Genomic DNA, 17768 nt, shown 5'->3' with positions numbered 1-17768 from the left:
TGGACTTTTAAGGGAATTATGCTTTCTTTGGCCAGGCAGTCTTTTAACCATTGAATATAGTGTTATGGAGTTCTTGAATTGTGAGATCATAACGTATAGTATTTTTTTTGTAAAGGGGCTTTGTAGAGAAGTAAGATTGAAAGTGATGACTAATATATTCCTTGTGTAAAAGAGAGTTAGAATTCCTTTTTTTTCATTTTTAAGTAATTCTGATACACAGATGGCATTACAGCCTTAGTCAGTAAATATCCAGTTGGGTGACTTCTCCCCATGTGCTGTGATTTGACTCATCACTGCATGTGCAAGGCTATAGTTTTACTTTTCAGTTTCAAACATAAGCAAGTCTGAGAGCTGTTAGGTGTTATCAGCAGAGCCTTAACCAGGTGCTGGTGTTGCAAACAACCTTCATATTTCAGCTTTGCATTTGTTCCTTTTGTAAGCTTGACAGAAGAATATAGTGCTATCATTTTATTGCACATTTAATTAAAAAGAAGTGTTAAAAGGAATCTGGAATCTAATGCTATAAAATGAGGGCTACTCTACTTTAAGGTATTGGTTTGCTTGCAAGTGAGGTATTCAAGCTTGTAGAGAAGTGAATAATTTTTACCTATTGTAGAGACTTTGCAAAGTTTAATTGCCATTTTACAACTCTTACCCTTAAATGCTCTTTTTAAAAAGTCTTTATGGGGGCAGCTAGCTAGGTGGTGCAGTGAATAGAGCACTGGCCCTGAAGTCAGGAGTACCTGAGTTCAAATGCAGCCTCAGACCAAACACTTAACACATACTAGCTGTGTGACTCTGGGCAAGTCACTTAACCCCAATTGCCTAAAAATAAAAAATAAATAAAAATAATTTTAAAAAGTCTCTATGACATTAATAACCTGTGTTTAAAACTTTTCTACAAATGAACACAGAATTTCCTTGTTGACTAAGATGTTGAATAGGGTTGGCTGGTACACATGTTGAATGGTAATACTTTTTCAAGTCAGCTTGATGTTTTAGAGTTGGAAGCATATGCTGAAATGCCTTTCCTGTTTTGGGTAGGTTGATTATGATTGACATAAGATAAATAGATTCCTAGTTGTAAAACTGAGGTTTCCAGAGATGTACTTTGAACTTATATTATTGTAATTTAGAATTTAACAAAATGTTCTATTAAGTCTACAGTTGCTTCTTTTGACAAAGGCTTAAAATTTAGATAATTTGCAAGTTTTAATGTTAGATTAGGGAGAACTATGTGAAGAACGTATGATAGCAATAAATTTAAGGAAGTCTAGAGAGTTTTTTTTAACTTTCTAGAACACAGAATTCTAGAATTCTAGGACTCTAACTCTTGTGGATATCTAAACTGAGTTTCCAATAAAGTTAAAAAAAAACAATCCTACAGTTTGGTTTCAATTTTGTCACAATTTCCTAAGAACTCCTTTATATTACAGAGTTTTGAAATTGAAAATTCATTTCCACTCCCCCTTTTGTTTGGGAACTTCATTAACTATGTGTACTGAACATTCTTTACTATGTATTTGCATTTTCTGTGGAGATTAGTTTTATGTTGGAAATCCAATGGTGCAGCTCACAATAGAGACACTGTAGCACACAAATAATAGTATGGTTGTTTGTATTTCATGTTTACTAAGCTGTGAAAAATATGGGGGCATTTTAAACAATAAAATGCATTTATGATTTTTATTTTTTATCCCATATGTGATTTCTTATTTTGTCAAAATGTAACTTCTCTAGAATAAATGCACTTTTATTTTAAGTAGAGTATTGTTCTGAAGATAAATTTGGTGAACATAGTTTTGGATATACTTCATTTGTCATGTTATTTTGATCTTAGCTGACAAAGCTTTTCGAGACATGAAGGTACTCAAAATGAGTCAATCAATCATTGTGTCTGGAGAATCAGGTGCTGGCAAAACTGAAAATACTAAATTTGTTCTTAGGTGAGTATCTGGCTGGAAACTTTAATAAACAACTGTCACGAGACTGATGTGGTTTTTTTTTTACATAGTTTGGATTGGATTTATAAGTGGTTATAGTAGTATTTAAACAACAGCAACAAAATAACTTTCCTATTGGAATGATTCTGGTGATCCTGTGTTTATTTTTGCCTACCCCCTTTCTCTCCTTGTCTCTCCCTCTTTCTCTCTGTCTCTTTTTCTTTCTGTCCCTTTTCCCATTCCTCCTCCTATCTCTCTCTCTTTCCCTCTTCTTCTCTTCTCAACCTTCTTCTTTCCTTATTCCTTCACCCTGTGCCCCCTTCCACACATAATATACTTTTTTTGTTGTTCTCCCTTTGCTCTAGTTACTCTTAAACTGTATTTCTTAAAATTAAATTTCTGCTAGCTTTAGGGATAATGAAAACATATCGATGACCTGTAAATTAGTTTACAGCTGTCTCTAGAGTATAGTGTCTGGAATTAGGAAATACCTGGCTTTTAATCTGCCTTAGATACTTACTAGCTTTATGACCATAGGCAAGTTACTTAACAAAAGAGGGAGCTCTTTTGGGGATCACATGAAATCTCATGCAAAGTACTTTGTAAACTTTAAAAGTACTAGGTTGAATATCATCTATTTACTTTATGGTTTACAACTATCTTAATATTTGTGATACTGTTACTATTATTGCTGCTGCTTTTACTAGTATTACTATTGCTACTACCATTAGCAAGCATTTATGTAACTAACACGTGCTAGTGCTTTACAAATATTGTTTCATTTGATCCTCACAACAACCCTGGGAGGTAAGTGCTATTATTATCCTCATTTTACAGTTGAGGAAACTGAGGCAGGTTAAATGATTTGCCCCGGTCACACAGCTTGTAGAGTGGCAGAGATTAGACTTGAACATGTGTCTTCTTGCCTCTGGTGCTTATACATTGTGTCACCTAGCTGCTTTCAATACTTGGAAATTAGAAACTCTTGTTTTTGAAATAAAGCAGCAGAGAAAGTTTTGCAAATATAAAATGATTATATCAGGACAAAGAAGAAATTACACTGTATTACTTTGTAAACTTTAAGCTATGTAAAGACAAGAGCCATAGCATATGTATCACTTTTATATCACATATTCTCTTAGCTCATTGTTTGCTAACAGATACTTAAATATCTGTTGAATTAAATTGAATTAAACATGTTTATAAAAATTTAAAAATACTATTTTAGGCTTCTCCTCTTCATTATATATTGGGAAATGACTATGTAATTGTTTTTAAAGAGTTTTGTAATGGCAGATTGTTATTGTTTCACCCTTGGCTTCCTTTTCACTGTGTGGAAAACTGTCAGTTCCTCCTTGCTGCAAGTTTTCTGTTTGCTAGAAACCTGGAAAGCAAAGTATCAAGAAACTTTTTCCTTTGCTGAGTTGTTAATATTTACACTTAAGGTTCCAAGTACTCTCAGAGCAGGGTAGTTTCTAGTGGCAGTCCATTGAGCAGGCAAGTGATTACCACATATTTTGGGACCTAGTAATAAGCTTCAGTGTTATTTCTGAAAGAGTTGTAATATTGAACAGTACTTATATTAGAGTCAGAACATTTAAAAATAATAATAAAGATGAGAGCAGCCTCTGGGTATGTAATTTTTGTTTTCTATTTCAAATCTTGGTTCTGAATGTGCTCTTTTTTATTCATTCTTAGCTGTGATGGCATATTTTAATACACTGATATTCAGAAATTTTTATGAATATTTGCATTTTCCATTAGTACAGACATCTGTATTTCTCAAAATAGAATTCCTTTAGCCGGCTTTGGGGAGAGGAAAGGGAAGCCACATTCAGACTTGTAAATGGGTTTGCTCTACCTTTGTGCATTTAAAGGAGGCTAGGCTGCTAGTTACAGTCAGGAAGGACCTAGCCAATCAGTTTCTTTAGTCAGTTTTCAAGAATTGTTCTGGCTAAGATTTTATTAGCTAGCAACCAAACTTTGGTGATGGTGACTCTGACTGGCTCCATAGCTAAAAGATACATTGTTTGTAGTTAGGCCTGAACTCAAGGCCTTTCTAACCTGAACTTCGTATTTTACTGGATAGCCTAAACAATGCAGTGTCATTCCATGGAACCATGAAACTTTGGTATAGCACTGTAGTTAAAGGTACTTATTAACAAAAGGTTAATTTTATTATAGCCTTCAGACTACCATATATTTTATATGTACACACAGCTACTTTGAAGGATGTTATTTTCTGATGAAACAAACAAGATAGAGAGGATCACAGAAGATATAATGTACAATTTTGATTATATAATTTAAATATTTAAAATGTTTTTAATAGACGTTACTATAACTAATACTCATGGTCTCCAGCTGATGGATGGGAGAATAGTTCATGACCAAACAGGTAGTGGAAGAGAATCACAGAGGATAAGATGGAACATTTGGATTGCATAAAATTACTGTTTTTATACAAACAAAACCAGTGTAGATGAAATTAGAAGCAAAGAAGGTAAATGGGAAAAAAATCTTAGTGTCAGGTTTCTCTGAAAAAGGCCTCATTTCCCCCAATATGGGGAACTGATTCAAATTTATGACTGAGTCATTGCCCAATAAATACATTTTCAAAGGATGAGAAGAGGAATTTTTTTAAAGGAAGGAATTTAATCTTTCAATGACTACATAAAAAAGTTAAAGATCACCAATAGAAAAAATGCAATTTAAAGTAGCTCTAAATTCAATTAGTCAGTAAACATTTAGTAAGAGCCTACTATGTGCCAGACACTGTTAAAGTGCTAGGGATACAAAAAGAGGCATAAGACAGTCCCTGCCTTCAAGAAACTCACAATCTAATGGGAGAGACAAAAAGCAAATAAATACATACAACCAAGTTATATATAAGATAAATAAGAAACAATTAAAAAAGAGAAGATACTAGAAATCAGTGGGGTTGGGCAAAGCTTCCTGTAGAAGAGCCATAAGATTGGAAAAGATAGAAAAAAAAGAGGAAAATGACAAATATTGGAGGGACTATGGGAAAATAGGCACACACTAAAAGCATTGTTGATGGAGCTATGAATTGGTCATTATTTCCAGAAGACAATTTTGAATTGTGTCTCAGAGTCACTAAACTGTGCCTGCCCTTTGACCCACTGATACTAGAGCCAAGCATATATCCTAAAAAGGCCAAAGAAAGAAGAAAAAGGCCAATATGTACAAAAATATTTATAGCAGCTTTTTTTTTATAGTGGCTCTAAACTGGAAACTAAAGGGGTAACCCATCCATGAATTATGGTATACAAATGTAATGGGATATTATTGCACTATTAAAAATGGCAAAATGTCCAGAGGAGAAGTACCAAGTTGATAAAAGACGTTGAGACCATATGAAATGACAGTACATTGAAAGAATTGGGCACGTTTTGCATGGGGAAGACCCAGGGAGACATGATAGCTGTCTTCAAATATTTGAAGGCTTGTCATATGGAAGAAGGATTAGGCTTGTTCAGTTTGGTTCTGGAGGTTAAAACCAGGGTGTGGGGGTGGGAAGGAGGTTGCAAAGAGACCCAGTGAGGCGGGATGTTAAGACAATTTTTTAAAAAAGGAATTAGAGTTATACAAAAGTAGAATGGGCTGCTTCGAATATGTAAGGAATATGTATATTCCTCCTTGGAGATCTTAAAGCAGAGTCTGAATGACTGCTTCTTAGGTGTAATATTATATATAGGTTATAATTATTGGCAGTCTTTTAGCCAGCCCCAAAAGATGGTTATAATTTCAACTGGCTCATATTAGACTCTAGGGGACATCCTAGATGTATGAAACAGCATGAGCCATGGCAAAAATAGGGAAATTATGCGCAAAATAGGTGTAGAGCAATTTGGTTAAGCTGGAACATAGAGGTAATAACATGAGATAAGGCTGGAAAAGTAACGTGGTGCCAGACTGTGAAATTTTAAATATGAGGCTATGGAGTTTGAACTTTATTCACTAGATTGTAGGGAGCTGTTGAACTGGTTGAGCATAGTTATATCTGTGTACAGGAAGATTAATTTGGCAGTGGTACTGAGAAGGGAAAAAAGGGTAGAAGTAGTAACATCAGGAGACTTGCAGTAATATGTAAAATAGTGGTAATAGGAATAGAGAAGAAATGGATTTGACAAATATTGTGAAGATAGACTCACCAAGATTTTAATGGTGTGCTCCAGGAATTGGTTCTTGCCCTTAGTGTTATTTCACATTTTTATAAATTATTTGGAAAAAGGTGTGGATACATGTTTATCAGATTTATAGATGACAGCTAAGAAGAGATAGCTGAGACAGTATATGAAAATCAGTATCTAAAAAGATTTCAACAGGCTAGGACATTGTCTTAAATATAATTTTGACAGTGTTTTAAAAAAAATCAACTTTACAAGTATAAAATAGAGGAGGCTAGGTTAGATAGTAATTTTCTTAAAAAGACCTGGGGGTTTTAGTGGACCATAAAGTTCAGTATGAGCCAGAAGTTTGATGTGGCAGCCAAGAAAGCTAATATACCCCAAGGCTTTATTGAGAAGTGTAGGGAGATGATGGATCCTGTTGTACTCTGCCTTGGTCAAATATCTGAAGCATTTGTGTTTACTTAGAGCACCGTATTTTAGGAAGGATATTTATAAGTTTGAGAACTTCGTGGAAAGGCATCTAGAATGATGAAGGGCTTTGGGATCGTGCCACATGAAGATTGTTTGAAGAGAGAAGATTTGGGAGAAGTGGAAGGAGTGGTGGAGGTTGGGACATAGAATTGATTGTTTTCTTCAAGTACTTGAAGGACTATTCTGTGGAAGAGGGATTAGACTTGCTTCTCTTTTATTTTTTAGATAGAAGATGAGTGTGATTTCAATTGGCTGAAATTGGAGGAGACATTCTAGATATATGAATGAGCAAAAGTTAGGACAGCACAAAATGTGTATGGAGCAGTAGAGAAGAAATGGGAACCTGGGGTAGAAATTGTAAAGAGGCAGGTTTGGCTTGATGGCAGGAAAAATTTCTTAATAGTTAAAGCTATTTCTTGGCTACTTCAGGAGGTAGTTGGTTCTCCAAAGGTAACTCTCTTCAAATGAAGAATAGGTAGCTGTTTGTTGACCTCTTGTAAAGGCAATTCGTGATTGGGTACAGGTTGAGCTAGTTGGCCTCAAGGTCTCTGTCAGTTCTGAGATTCTTTGATTCACTGAAGGAGACTGTCCTATTCCCATCTCAGGGGTCTGAAACTTTCTAATGATTAGAGTTATCATTAGAGATGGTCAGAGGAGAATATTCTTCTGGATAGAGGTTATCCATATTTGAATCAGGAACCAAATGAACAGAAGCCAGGGACGAAACTGGGTTGGAGTTCTTTGTTTTTCTAGAGGTGCATTCTCCAAGGCTAAGATGAGTGAGGTAGCTAGATATAGGTATGGAAACCTAGGGAAGTTAAGTCAGGGACATCCTACAGGGAATATTGATGAACTAACTTATTCAATCTTCCTTATATTGTGTGATCTGTTTGGCTGTCGTATACTGATGTGTCAGATATGCATGCCAATCCCTGACTTAGCTCTGGCAGTTCAACTTGTTGGCTAAATTAACAGTGTCTTCTCCCAGGACACCTTCCAACATTGATGCCATGATTTGGTGGTTGACAATTTCATGGCACATTTATTGTATATGGTTCTTTAGACTTTCTTGGCTGAATCTATGCCTTCCTTGTCCTTAAGGTATTGAAATTGAGTTGAGAATATCTTGAACCATGTATTCTTCAAGTCCGTGCATGTTTATTCATGGAGACTAAGGATTTCAGGGGCTTATTCAGGGTCCAAGTGAACCTAATTTAACAAAGTGTGGCAGAACATGAAGTGGATAGGAAGTAAAAAAAAAATCATACTGTGTAAGTAGGCCATAGAATCTTCCACATGAGTTCTGGGAAAGTAGCCTAGCACTTTTTCTGCCATTTTCCTAAAAGATGCCATGATTCTGGGAGGATATCCAGAGCTCTTGCCTTATTCTCTAATGTCCTCCTTTTTGTATGCTATTCCACTGTTTGTATAGTATACCATGAAACAGTCTGGGAAGCTTCCAGATAGCCATTGACTATTTCCTAGAAAGTGAGATTCCACTGGACATTCTTCTGATAGGTGATGTGAGGGGGAAGGCTGTGGAATTGAAAAACTGCCTCCATGAATAGGCAAACGGCCTTTGCTGTAGTGAGTGATTCTGCACAGGCACCAGAATAGCATCCAATCCCTTAAATAAGGATAAGTTTGTGATAGTATGTAGCTTTGCCACCATCCAAGATAGGTGATAGTGTGGGATGAATTGGCAGTTGTTGCAACAAAGTCTAAAAGGCTGCTCCTCAGGGTCCTTGGCATGGACATTAACTTATCATAACTAGAAATGCTGAGCTGCATTGTTTCGTAGTAAGATCCAGCAAAATTTTTGTGTAACTATGTATAAGCCCTTGAATACGTCCCCTGTGGGCTTCTGCCAGAATGTTGTGACATAGATAAAGCGCTACATATTGACACTAGGAGGAAAGTATAGGTACAAGTGGATATTTAAGAGTTCCATGCAAGACTAATCCTCTTTTGGCTTTAAGGTACCATGTCTGTTTGGAGGGGGTGAATTTTTGGTCCCGAGTATAAGTAGTCATAAGGGAATGTTAACAGATTTTCTATTTGTCTCACTTAGCCTGCCTTCCCAGATGTTTGGTCTTTTATAGTGGCACTGTGCTTTTTCTGTAGCTGACTTATGCTTATGTGTTGAGATATTCTTGGGTCAAATTTAACATGTTGCATGACTTGAGTATGCCAGTACAGCTTTGGGCTCTGAAGGAGATAAAGAAGGAGATGTTGAGAGGTAGGAGGAGGGCTAGGAGAGAATAGTGTGGAATGTATTATCATGAGATTATAGATTTAGAATTGGAACGGACTTTAGAAGTCATCTGGTCCACCTTCCTCACCCCATTTTGTAGATGAGGAAACTGAGGCCCAGGGAGGTTAAGTAACTTGTCTAAGATCACAGTCAGAAATGATCAGAAGTGGCATTTAAACCAATGTCCTATGCCTTCAGAGCCAGCACTCTTCCCACTGCACCGTAGTATCTCAGAAACTATATTGTACTTCTGCCTGTTTTTAGTAGGAGCTATCAAATTCAACATGGCCAGAACAAAATTCATAATCTTCAGATTGACTATAATTTTTCATTCTTTTATTATTTTCATTTTTCATGATCTAAGTTTTAGTTTTAAATGCATTAATATGAATGTAACATTTTATTGTTATCTAAATACTATTTCTTATGTTTCATTATCTTTTTTTTAAACAGATATCTCACGGAATCTTATGGTACAGGCCAAGATATTGATGATAGAATTGTGGAAGGTACTTTTTAAAAAAATTGAATCCAATTTTTATTGTTGACACTTACTAAAAGTAACTTAAGTGGAATCTCACCTCTTGCCATTTAGTGTAAGAATTATGGAAGATATTTTTATTTTACTTTAATGGGGAGAATGACTGTTCTTGCTAGTCTTTCACTGAAGTTATATTCAGAGTGTGGAACATTTGGTCATTTTATCATTTTTAAAAATAACCAGTGTTTTAAGACTGATATGCATAAGTTAAGTTAATCTAGGCTCCATATTGGCTACCTTTATGTCCTTCTTTAAGTAATAAAGATAAATGGTTTAATCCTTTCTTGGCAAAATGCTGATAATAGTCCTAAAACTATTAAGTTGATATTAGTATATTTCCTGGTGATACTATGGCAATTGCTTTTTTTTTTTAACCAAAATAGATTGTTAGCTAAAAAGGTGAACATTCTTAGGCTATTCTCCCTCCTCTCTAAATCCTAACTCCCTATTCCCTCCTATAAGTCGTGTCAAGTACTTATCTCCACATTAACTAAGTGTGGAAGACACCGAATTTCCTCTCATGATATTTATTACGTAGCTAGCACTTTTTAAATACTTACTGTGTACCTAGCACATGTTTATTTCAAAATATTTTATGCATTTGATTTTTGGACTGTTTTCTTAAAGAGACTCAGACATGTCTCTGGTTTGTTTTATTTTATAATTTTTTTTAAATACAGCATCAGGTACCTTTTGAATTTTGTATTAATTTAACAGGCTTTCTAAGAACTAAATTGATAAAATGCCTCAATATTTTAAAAATCTGTAATCTCATCAGTGTGAGCTTCTATGCAAGGAAATCGTTGTCCCTCTATAATGTAATAGATGATATTTGGGAACTGCTTTAGCCAAAATTAATTATCTTGTGACTTACCAAGTGATGAGCTAGGTGAATGAATGAATGAAAAATCATTTATTAAGTTTTTACTATATGCAAAACCTTATGCAGGAGCTACAATAGAAAAAGAAGATAATCCCTGCTCTTAAAGTAAGAGTTCAAATTCTAATGGGTGAGGAAACATAAGAGGGGTCAACTTCAAATCAAATACAAAATGCTGTGGTCCTTAGTGTACAACAGCAAAGCAAATGGTAATGTGTCTTATCTTCTTTAATGTTATTTCTACTGATAAGATCGTATCCATTTCTGATGAACCATTTGACAGTGCCAAGGACTTTTGATGGTGAAAACTTCTTTTTTGGGTCTTCAGTAAATGTAGCTGCAGAAAAGCGAGGTCTGCAGCAACTGGAGAAGCAGTTGTTAGCTCCTATCCAGCATTTGTTTTCCTGGATGATGTCTTTGAAACCTGACTTGAAAGTAGGGCCAGTGGTCTGAAGAACACTTCTGTTTGGGTTCAGAATCCTGAGTTACCTTCATCAGGATCTGATAGGAAGGAGGTAGTGGTGGAGTAGTTGATGGAGGTAGTTTGACTTGTTTGGCACATGCTACATCCTGTCTCTCCCTAAGGGTGCTTTGATATTTCTACTAAGATGGCTTGTCTGCCATGCAGGTGGTAGGGGGGGAGGATGGTTGACCCCATCTCAACAGGGATTGCTTCTGGGCTAGGGTGATGGCTGTGGGCAGTGATTAAATAGGTTATTCAGTAGATACAGAGATGAAGTGGGAGTTAGAAAGACATGAGTTCTGTGTGGGATGTGGCCTCAAACATTTGCTAGCTTGTGACTGTGTACAAGTCACTTCATTTCTCCCTGTTTCAGTTTTCTCAAGTGTAAAATAGGAATGGTAGTAATAGCGCCTACTTCGAAGTGTTGTTGTGAGGATCAAGTGAGATATTTGTAAGGTACTTTGAAAACTTTAAAGCACTTTATAAATACTGTGATTACTTTTATTAAATAATAAACTATTTTTCCTTAAACTTAAAAAAATTTCTCTTAAAACTGCCTGAAATCAGTGGAGTTTCACAACTTTCCCCACACAATTAACTTTTTGTTTAACTTTGTCCTTAAAATGGATGTCTTAGTTAAGTCACCAGTTTCCTTGTTAATTTACTATGGCCCTAAGTATTGCTGGGCCTGAGTCTGTTAACACAGAGCTAGAATAGTAAGACTATGCAAAAATAAAGCAAAAATGGAATAAAGACTCCCTCATTCCCTGAGTCACCTCTACCATGAAGAATTTTTAGCACTCTTCTCATCTTTTTCTCCTGGAAACTGTTTGCTAATAGACAGATTGAAGCTATATTTGTCAATTTCTTGAAAAAGAATTCCTGGCTCTCTTATTTCTTCAGTTCAGTAAAGGTTTCTAGAAGCAAAAAACAAAACAACAAACCTGAACTACAGTATCCAGGGAAAAACAAAAATCAGTCATATGTTATCAAAACAGTTTCTTATGTGGTCCTGAAATAAAGACATGAAGAATTATTAAGTTCATATATTTTTATAAATGACTTAAGATTTTCTTAAAAATGAAAAGAAATATAATAGATACCAGTGGGAAGCTTTTGGTTCAGTCATTATTTGGGGACATTGTTGCCTGTAGTATGACTTTTGCAAAAAAGAGTTAGGGAAATAAAAATATCTGTTAATTATTTGACAACTTATATTGAACTTTACTTTAATGGTCTTTCTGTGTTTGTTAGATTCTGGGGTTTGACATTATAATGCAGAACCAAGTCCCTATCCCAAGTACTTGAATAGACAGTTTTTGTTTTAAACACAGATATCTATGTGGCCTACTTCCATGTGGAATTGGGACTACACAAGAGTGAATACAGTTCAAGTGCCTTAATGTTCTAAATAAGGATGTTTTTATGTCTGATTTCTAAAGGATAGTAACAGAGAATGTTTATTTTCAATATTTGATAAGAGAATTCAGTCTTGACAAGATTGTGATCTGTCAGTGTTAAATTAAGTCCCTAGTAAATAAGGTTGAATTCAACAAAAATAATTTTCTCAGATTCTTAAGTCTTTTTTTCATAGGATCATAATTGGAAATGGAAGGGATCTTAGAAGGTTTTTAAATTCGGCTCCCCTCCCCCACTTTATAGATGAGACTGAGGTACAGTGGTTAAGTGAGTTGTCCAGTGTCACAGTTAGTAAATATCTTAGGCAGGATTTTAATAAAGGACTTCTTTACTCCAAGTTGTCCTATCCACCATACAGAGCTGCTTCTTACATTCCAGGTGACTGTTAATATTATTTAGTATTATTAATATAAAAAAGCTTAGGCACTTTTGCAATATACCTTTCAGGGTATTGGTTGTAGAGCTTCTTGTTTAATTTTTTGTGGAAGTCGTTTCTTGATTTGTGGGAGATGGAAAAATCTCATTTTTTTTGGTGTAACCTATTTTTTTCTAAAAGTCTTCCATATTGTACTAAAATGATAATATTGCAGTCTTTTAGACTTGAAATAATTTTTATTACCACTTCTTTTCACTATTGGTTATGAGTAATTTTAAGGTGAAAAGTACTAGGTAATTTTAAATTTTCTCTCAAGTGAGCCTTTTAATGAAATTGTTTTACTTTTATCCTCCTCTCTAGCCAACCCGTTGCTAGAAGCTTTTGGGAATGCAAAGACTGTTCGCAACAATAATAGCAGCCGTTTTGGAAAATTTGTTGAAATACATTTCAATGAAAAGGTAAGAAGACATTTTTGGATATGGTGTGGTGTATGTTTCTGATGAGTACGAAGATGTGAAAAGATTCGGATTTCTTCCACAGTTCACGATAAATTCGGGCAAAGATTATGCTTGTATTTGTGGAAAATAGAAACAGCTGTAATAATGCCTTTACTTCTATTGAATACCTTTTTTGCCTTTACATAGATTTGAGAGCACCTAAATAATTTTATTATGAACTTCAGAAAACCTGTGATAAAGCTAATTTTAAGAGTAGGCGTTATCATATTGTCAGAGCCTTTTATTTTAGGTAACATTGGAAACTCATTAAAATAAAACAAGCACACTTGCACTAATCCTCTATTTTTTATAATGCTGAAAATTCATAGTGACATATATTATGTATTTGCAATTAGCATCATTATTGATTTTGTTGTTATTAGAGACAAATTATTTGTTTTGTTTTATCCTTTAGGATATGAAATCTTAAGCTTATTTTCTTTCCCTCAAAACTGGTTTCCTCTTTGCTCTTTCTGTTAATGGTACTAATTTAATTCAGTGAGAAAGTATTAAGCACCTGTTATAGTGAAGATATTATGCTAGGTGCAAACAAAATCCTAGAAAACTTCCTCCCCTTGAGGAATTTACATTCTGTTGAAGAGAAAAATCTATCAGCTGAGAAGCATCTACATGGTAACTTGAGGAGGAGGAGGAAGAGATCACTAATAATGTTGGGGGGGGAAGGAATGTTTTCTCATAGGAGCTACACATAAATGCAGTCTTAAATGAAAATAGAGATTTAAGAAGCAGAAATGGGAGGGGTTAGTTCATCCCAGTACAGAGGAACAGAAAGAGGTGATGGGTTGGGATGCCAAGTTCAGGAAACTGCAGAGAGATCACTTTGACTGGTATGGAGAACCTGTGGAGAGGAAAAGATATGTGAAGTAAGGCTGAAAAGGTAGTTCAGAGCCAGGTCACAAAATACCAAACTGAAGTGTTTTTATTTTATCATTAGTGCGTAGTGAGCTACTTAAGATTTGTGAGTAGCAGCATGGCATGATCAGATGAGCTCTAGTAGGACTATTGGGCAGCTATGGGGAACACAGAGAGAAAGGAACCTGAAGATAGGGAGACTGGTTAAGCTATTTCTTATAATCCAGGTGAAAGGCGGCAGGTGCCTGAATTAAGGTGCTGGCCAGGCGGATGAAAGAAAGAGCTTTAGTGTGGGAGGTGTTGTTAAGAAAGCATCAATAATTCTGTCTTGGCACCTGATAATGTGTGAGAAATGAGGGAGAGGGGAGAGTTGAGGGCATCTTCAAGGTCGTGACATGAGGAACTATTGTACTTATAGTAGAAATGGACATTTTTATGCAAGAGAGTGATTTGGAGGTAAATAATGATGAATTCTGTTTTGGGCATATTGAGTTTGAATGAAATATTAATCCAGTGGGCAGCTTAAGATTTGAGAATGAAATGCAGGAGAAAGATTAGGATTGAGTTTGTAGATTTGGTAGTTAGCCATATAGCCCTTTCGCTTTTCAGTCCTTGGGGGAACACATGAGGTTATGGAATGAGAATAAGAATGAGAATGAAGGAAGAAGTGAGAAGGCCTAGCGATAGAACCACATGCACACTATATGGTTAGGGAATGGGAAATGGATAGTGATACAACAACGAAGACTAAAATAGAGGAGTGGGCAGGAGGGTGGCCAAGGGAGAGCACTATTGGGAAAGCCAAATGAGCCAGAGAGCATGTAGAAAGGAGTGGTTAATAGTTGTAAGATACAGGAAGTTTGAGAGGATAAGGAGAGAGCAAAGGTCATTGTAATCTAGAGGAAGTCATTTAATCTCTAAAGATTAGTTTCCATATCTGTAAAATGATGAGATTGGACTAGATGACTTGAATGATCAAAATGGCAAACTCACGGGGAGATCAGAAGGGATAAGTCAAGAGAACAAGTACAAGGGGATTGATTTTTGTAAGAAGAGCCCTGTCTTTGTTAAGCACTGTGCTAGGTTATAGGAATACATATACAAGAGTGAAGTTCCCTGTTCTAAGGGAGCTTACATTCTATTAATGGGCTATAACATATTTACAGATAAATAGTATGGTTAAAAATACACAATGATTTTGAAGGAATAATAGCTAGGAAAATCAGGAAAGGCGTTTTAAGGAGGTGGCACTTGAACTGAGAGCATTTTAAGAGAGACACAGGTGAGACACAGTGAGAAGGGAGCCCCTTCAAGGCTAGGAGGAATAGCCTGTTTAAAGGCAAAGAGAAGGGACATTGATTGTCTTTATAGGGAATAGCAAGCTGGCCAGTTTGGATGGATGGATTGTAGAGTGCATGAAGGAGAATGATGTGTAACCAGTCTTGAAAGAGAGGCTGGAAACAGGTTATGAAGGTCTTTAAATACCAAACTGAAGAGTTTTATATCTGTACCTAAAGGTAAGGGAGACCCACAGAAACTTTTTGAGTGGAATGAGATGGTCATATATGAGTCAGTGAATTTCAGTCTCTGCTCATTTAATTTCATTTAGTATTGTCTCATCTTTATCCTTTCTTTTGATTTAGTTTTGGTTTGTTACTTTGTGGTAACTAGTCAAGTTTTCACAGAGACAACTCATTTGATTATGACTCCTACATCAGTAGCCAGTTCTTTCTTGTTTGTTCAGGTATGGTCAGTTGTGCTTGTTTGTTGTGTGTGTGTTTCTTGCTTGTCAAGGTCTGTGCTTTCATAATCTCTTCTTGAAGAAAATGTTCATGATACATAGGCCCAAGAATATTTAACTTATTAATTTTGTTTTGGCCAATTTTGTTTAATTTCGTATATCAGTAATAATAGTATTTATATGATACCTTAATTTTTGCAAAGCATTTTACAAATATTTCATTTTATCCTCATACCAGTTCTATCAGGTATATGCTATTACTCTTCCCACTTTACAGAAGAGGAAATTAAAGCAGACAGAGGTGAAGTGATTTGTCCAGGGTCACACAGCTAGTAAGCGTCAAGTGTTTGGTCTGAGACCGGAGTTGAACTCAGGTCCTCCTGACTTCAGGGCTGATGTTCTGTCCATTGCACCACCTACCTGCCCCAAACTTAATCTTTTTTTGACTTTATGTCTAACATGCCACCTACCTGCCTCGTTAGAAGTACATTGTTCAACATTTTTTTTCTGTCTTTGTCTATATACTGAAATCATTGAGTATCAGTTTACATGTTAACTTGATTTGGAGGAGATTGTAGCATTTCTTTAACTCTTCACACCTTGCCTTTCTACCACCTATCACCATTCACTGTAAAAGCAGGAAGGAGCCACACTAGACTAAGGACCATTAAACATTTTTCTCATCTGTTTCATAGGTTACTATGATCAAAGAATTAGTCACTTAGCAGCTATCCTGCTGCTGAACCTCTTTGTTCTTGGCTTCATTGGGACTTGGACAGCAGACAGAGTTTATTGCTAGGATCTCATTCAAAGGCTCTTGGCAGAATCTGCCAGAGGTCATCTGTATTGATCGCCACAGTGAGGCATTGAAATGGGTCATGCACAGATAATTATGGGGGCAGTTGTTTATCAGAAAAGATTATTTATTTTCCATATATATTAACATATAAAGGTATTTCCATAAAAATGCAATTTCTTGACTTAAGATAGCTGATCCATGACAGGACCATTGTACTACTCCCAAGGACTAATAATGAAACATGTTACCCACTCTCTGACAGAGAGGTGAGGAATTTGCAGAGAAGACTGAAATATTGGTTAACATGGCCAGTGTGTGGATTTGGATGTGTTTTGCTTTATGATGCTTATTTTTTATAAGAAAGAGTTTATTTTAAGTTTGAGGGGAGTTTGGAAGGAAAGGGGGAAACTAGTGGTCAGGATTCTCCCTCAAAAAAAAAAAACCAAAGGAAAGAAAAGAGGGTCATTGTACCATTTTTAAAAAATGCTAAGAATGGAACAGAAGAAAGTCCTGAAGTAGATGCAGACAAGCAGGACAGGTTTGAAACATGTTTAATTTATTATATTCTTTTGGAAATGCAGCTGGTACATAATGGAGATTCATGATTTCATGAATTCTTTTTTTTCTCTTTTGGCTATGTGGAAATGCTAATGTTCAATGATGTTTGTCAAGCACAGAACAAAAGTAAATGAAAAAATATATTTTCTTTTTTTATTTAGAATGCAGTTGTCGGTGGATTTGTTTCACACTACCTTCTAGAGAAATCTAGGATCTGTGTTCAAGGCAAAGAAGAAAGGAATTATCATATCTTTTACAGACTGTGTGCTGGTGCTTCTGAAGATATTAGGGAAAAACTTCATTTAAGTTCCCCAGACAATTTTCGGGTGAGAAAAATAAAACATCCTTTTAATGATAACATAGTCTAATTTTACTGCATGAAGTTTGTTTTGTTTGGATTCAGGATCACAAATCAGACATATTCTGGCCCAACGTTCCCTATATACAATTTAAATGTAATTTGGTAGAATCACCAAATTGAGAGGCAGAGCTGGCTTCAAAACCAGGTAGAACTGAGTTCATGTTCTTCCACTTACGTATACAAATCTTTAAGACTAGAAGTTGTGGGAAAGGTGCTGTTTTGTATTTGTGGAAGAAATTCCCTTGCTTTGAAGTTCTTTATACCAATAAAATCTAAGGTCTATTCCCTATCCCAACCCTCACTCACTTTATTAGAGTCACAGATGTACTAAATAAATCTGTTTGAATTTTTTTATCAATTTGTAAAGAGTGAAAATGATGGCAAAGATGTGGGATATGTACAAGTATAAAATCACATTGTTCGAATTGCACAACTTAG

At 35.6% G+C, this 17768-nt stretch overlaps 1 protein-coding gene across 5 annotated transcripts in view; it reads left to right on the top strand.

The window, feature by feature from the left end:
* Positions 1–17768, top strand: part of MYO6 (myosin VI) — a 234539-nt gene that overhangs the window by 122652 nt on the left and 94119 nt on the right. For all 5 annotated transcript variants that reach the window (XM_021000192.2, XM_021000193.2, XM_021000195.2 and 2 more), the window contains 4 exons: positions 1841–1946; positions 9276–9331; positions 12862–12959; positions 17131–17295. In XM_021000192.2, the coding sequence (XP_020855851.1) occupies positions 1841–1946; positions 9276–9331; positions 12862–12959; positions 17131–17295 (425 nt within the window). The remainder of the gene's footprint in view (positions 1–1840; positions 1947–9275; positions 9332–12861; positions 12960–17130; positions 17296–17768) is intronic.

Source organism: Phascolarctos cinereus, unplaced genomic scaffold (genome assembly GCF_003287225.1).
Source record: "Phascolarctos cinereus isolate Bilbo 61053 unplaced genomic scaffold, phaCin_HiC Scaffold_5;HRSCAF=322, whole genome shotgun sequence".
NCBI classification, from domain to species: domain Eukaryota; kingdom Metazoa; phylum Chordata; class Mammalia; order Diprotodontia; family Phascolarctidae; genus Phascolarctos; species Phascolarctos cinereus.
This window is presented reverse-complemented; position numbering and strand designations above follow the sequence as displayed.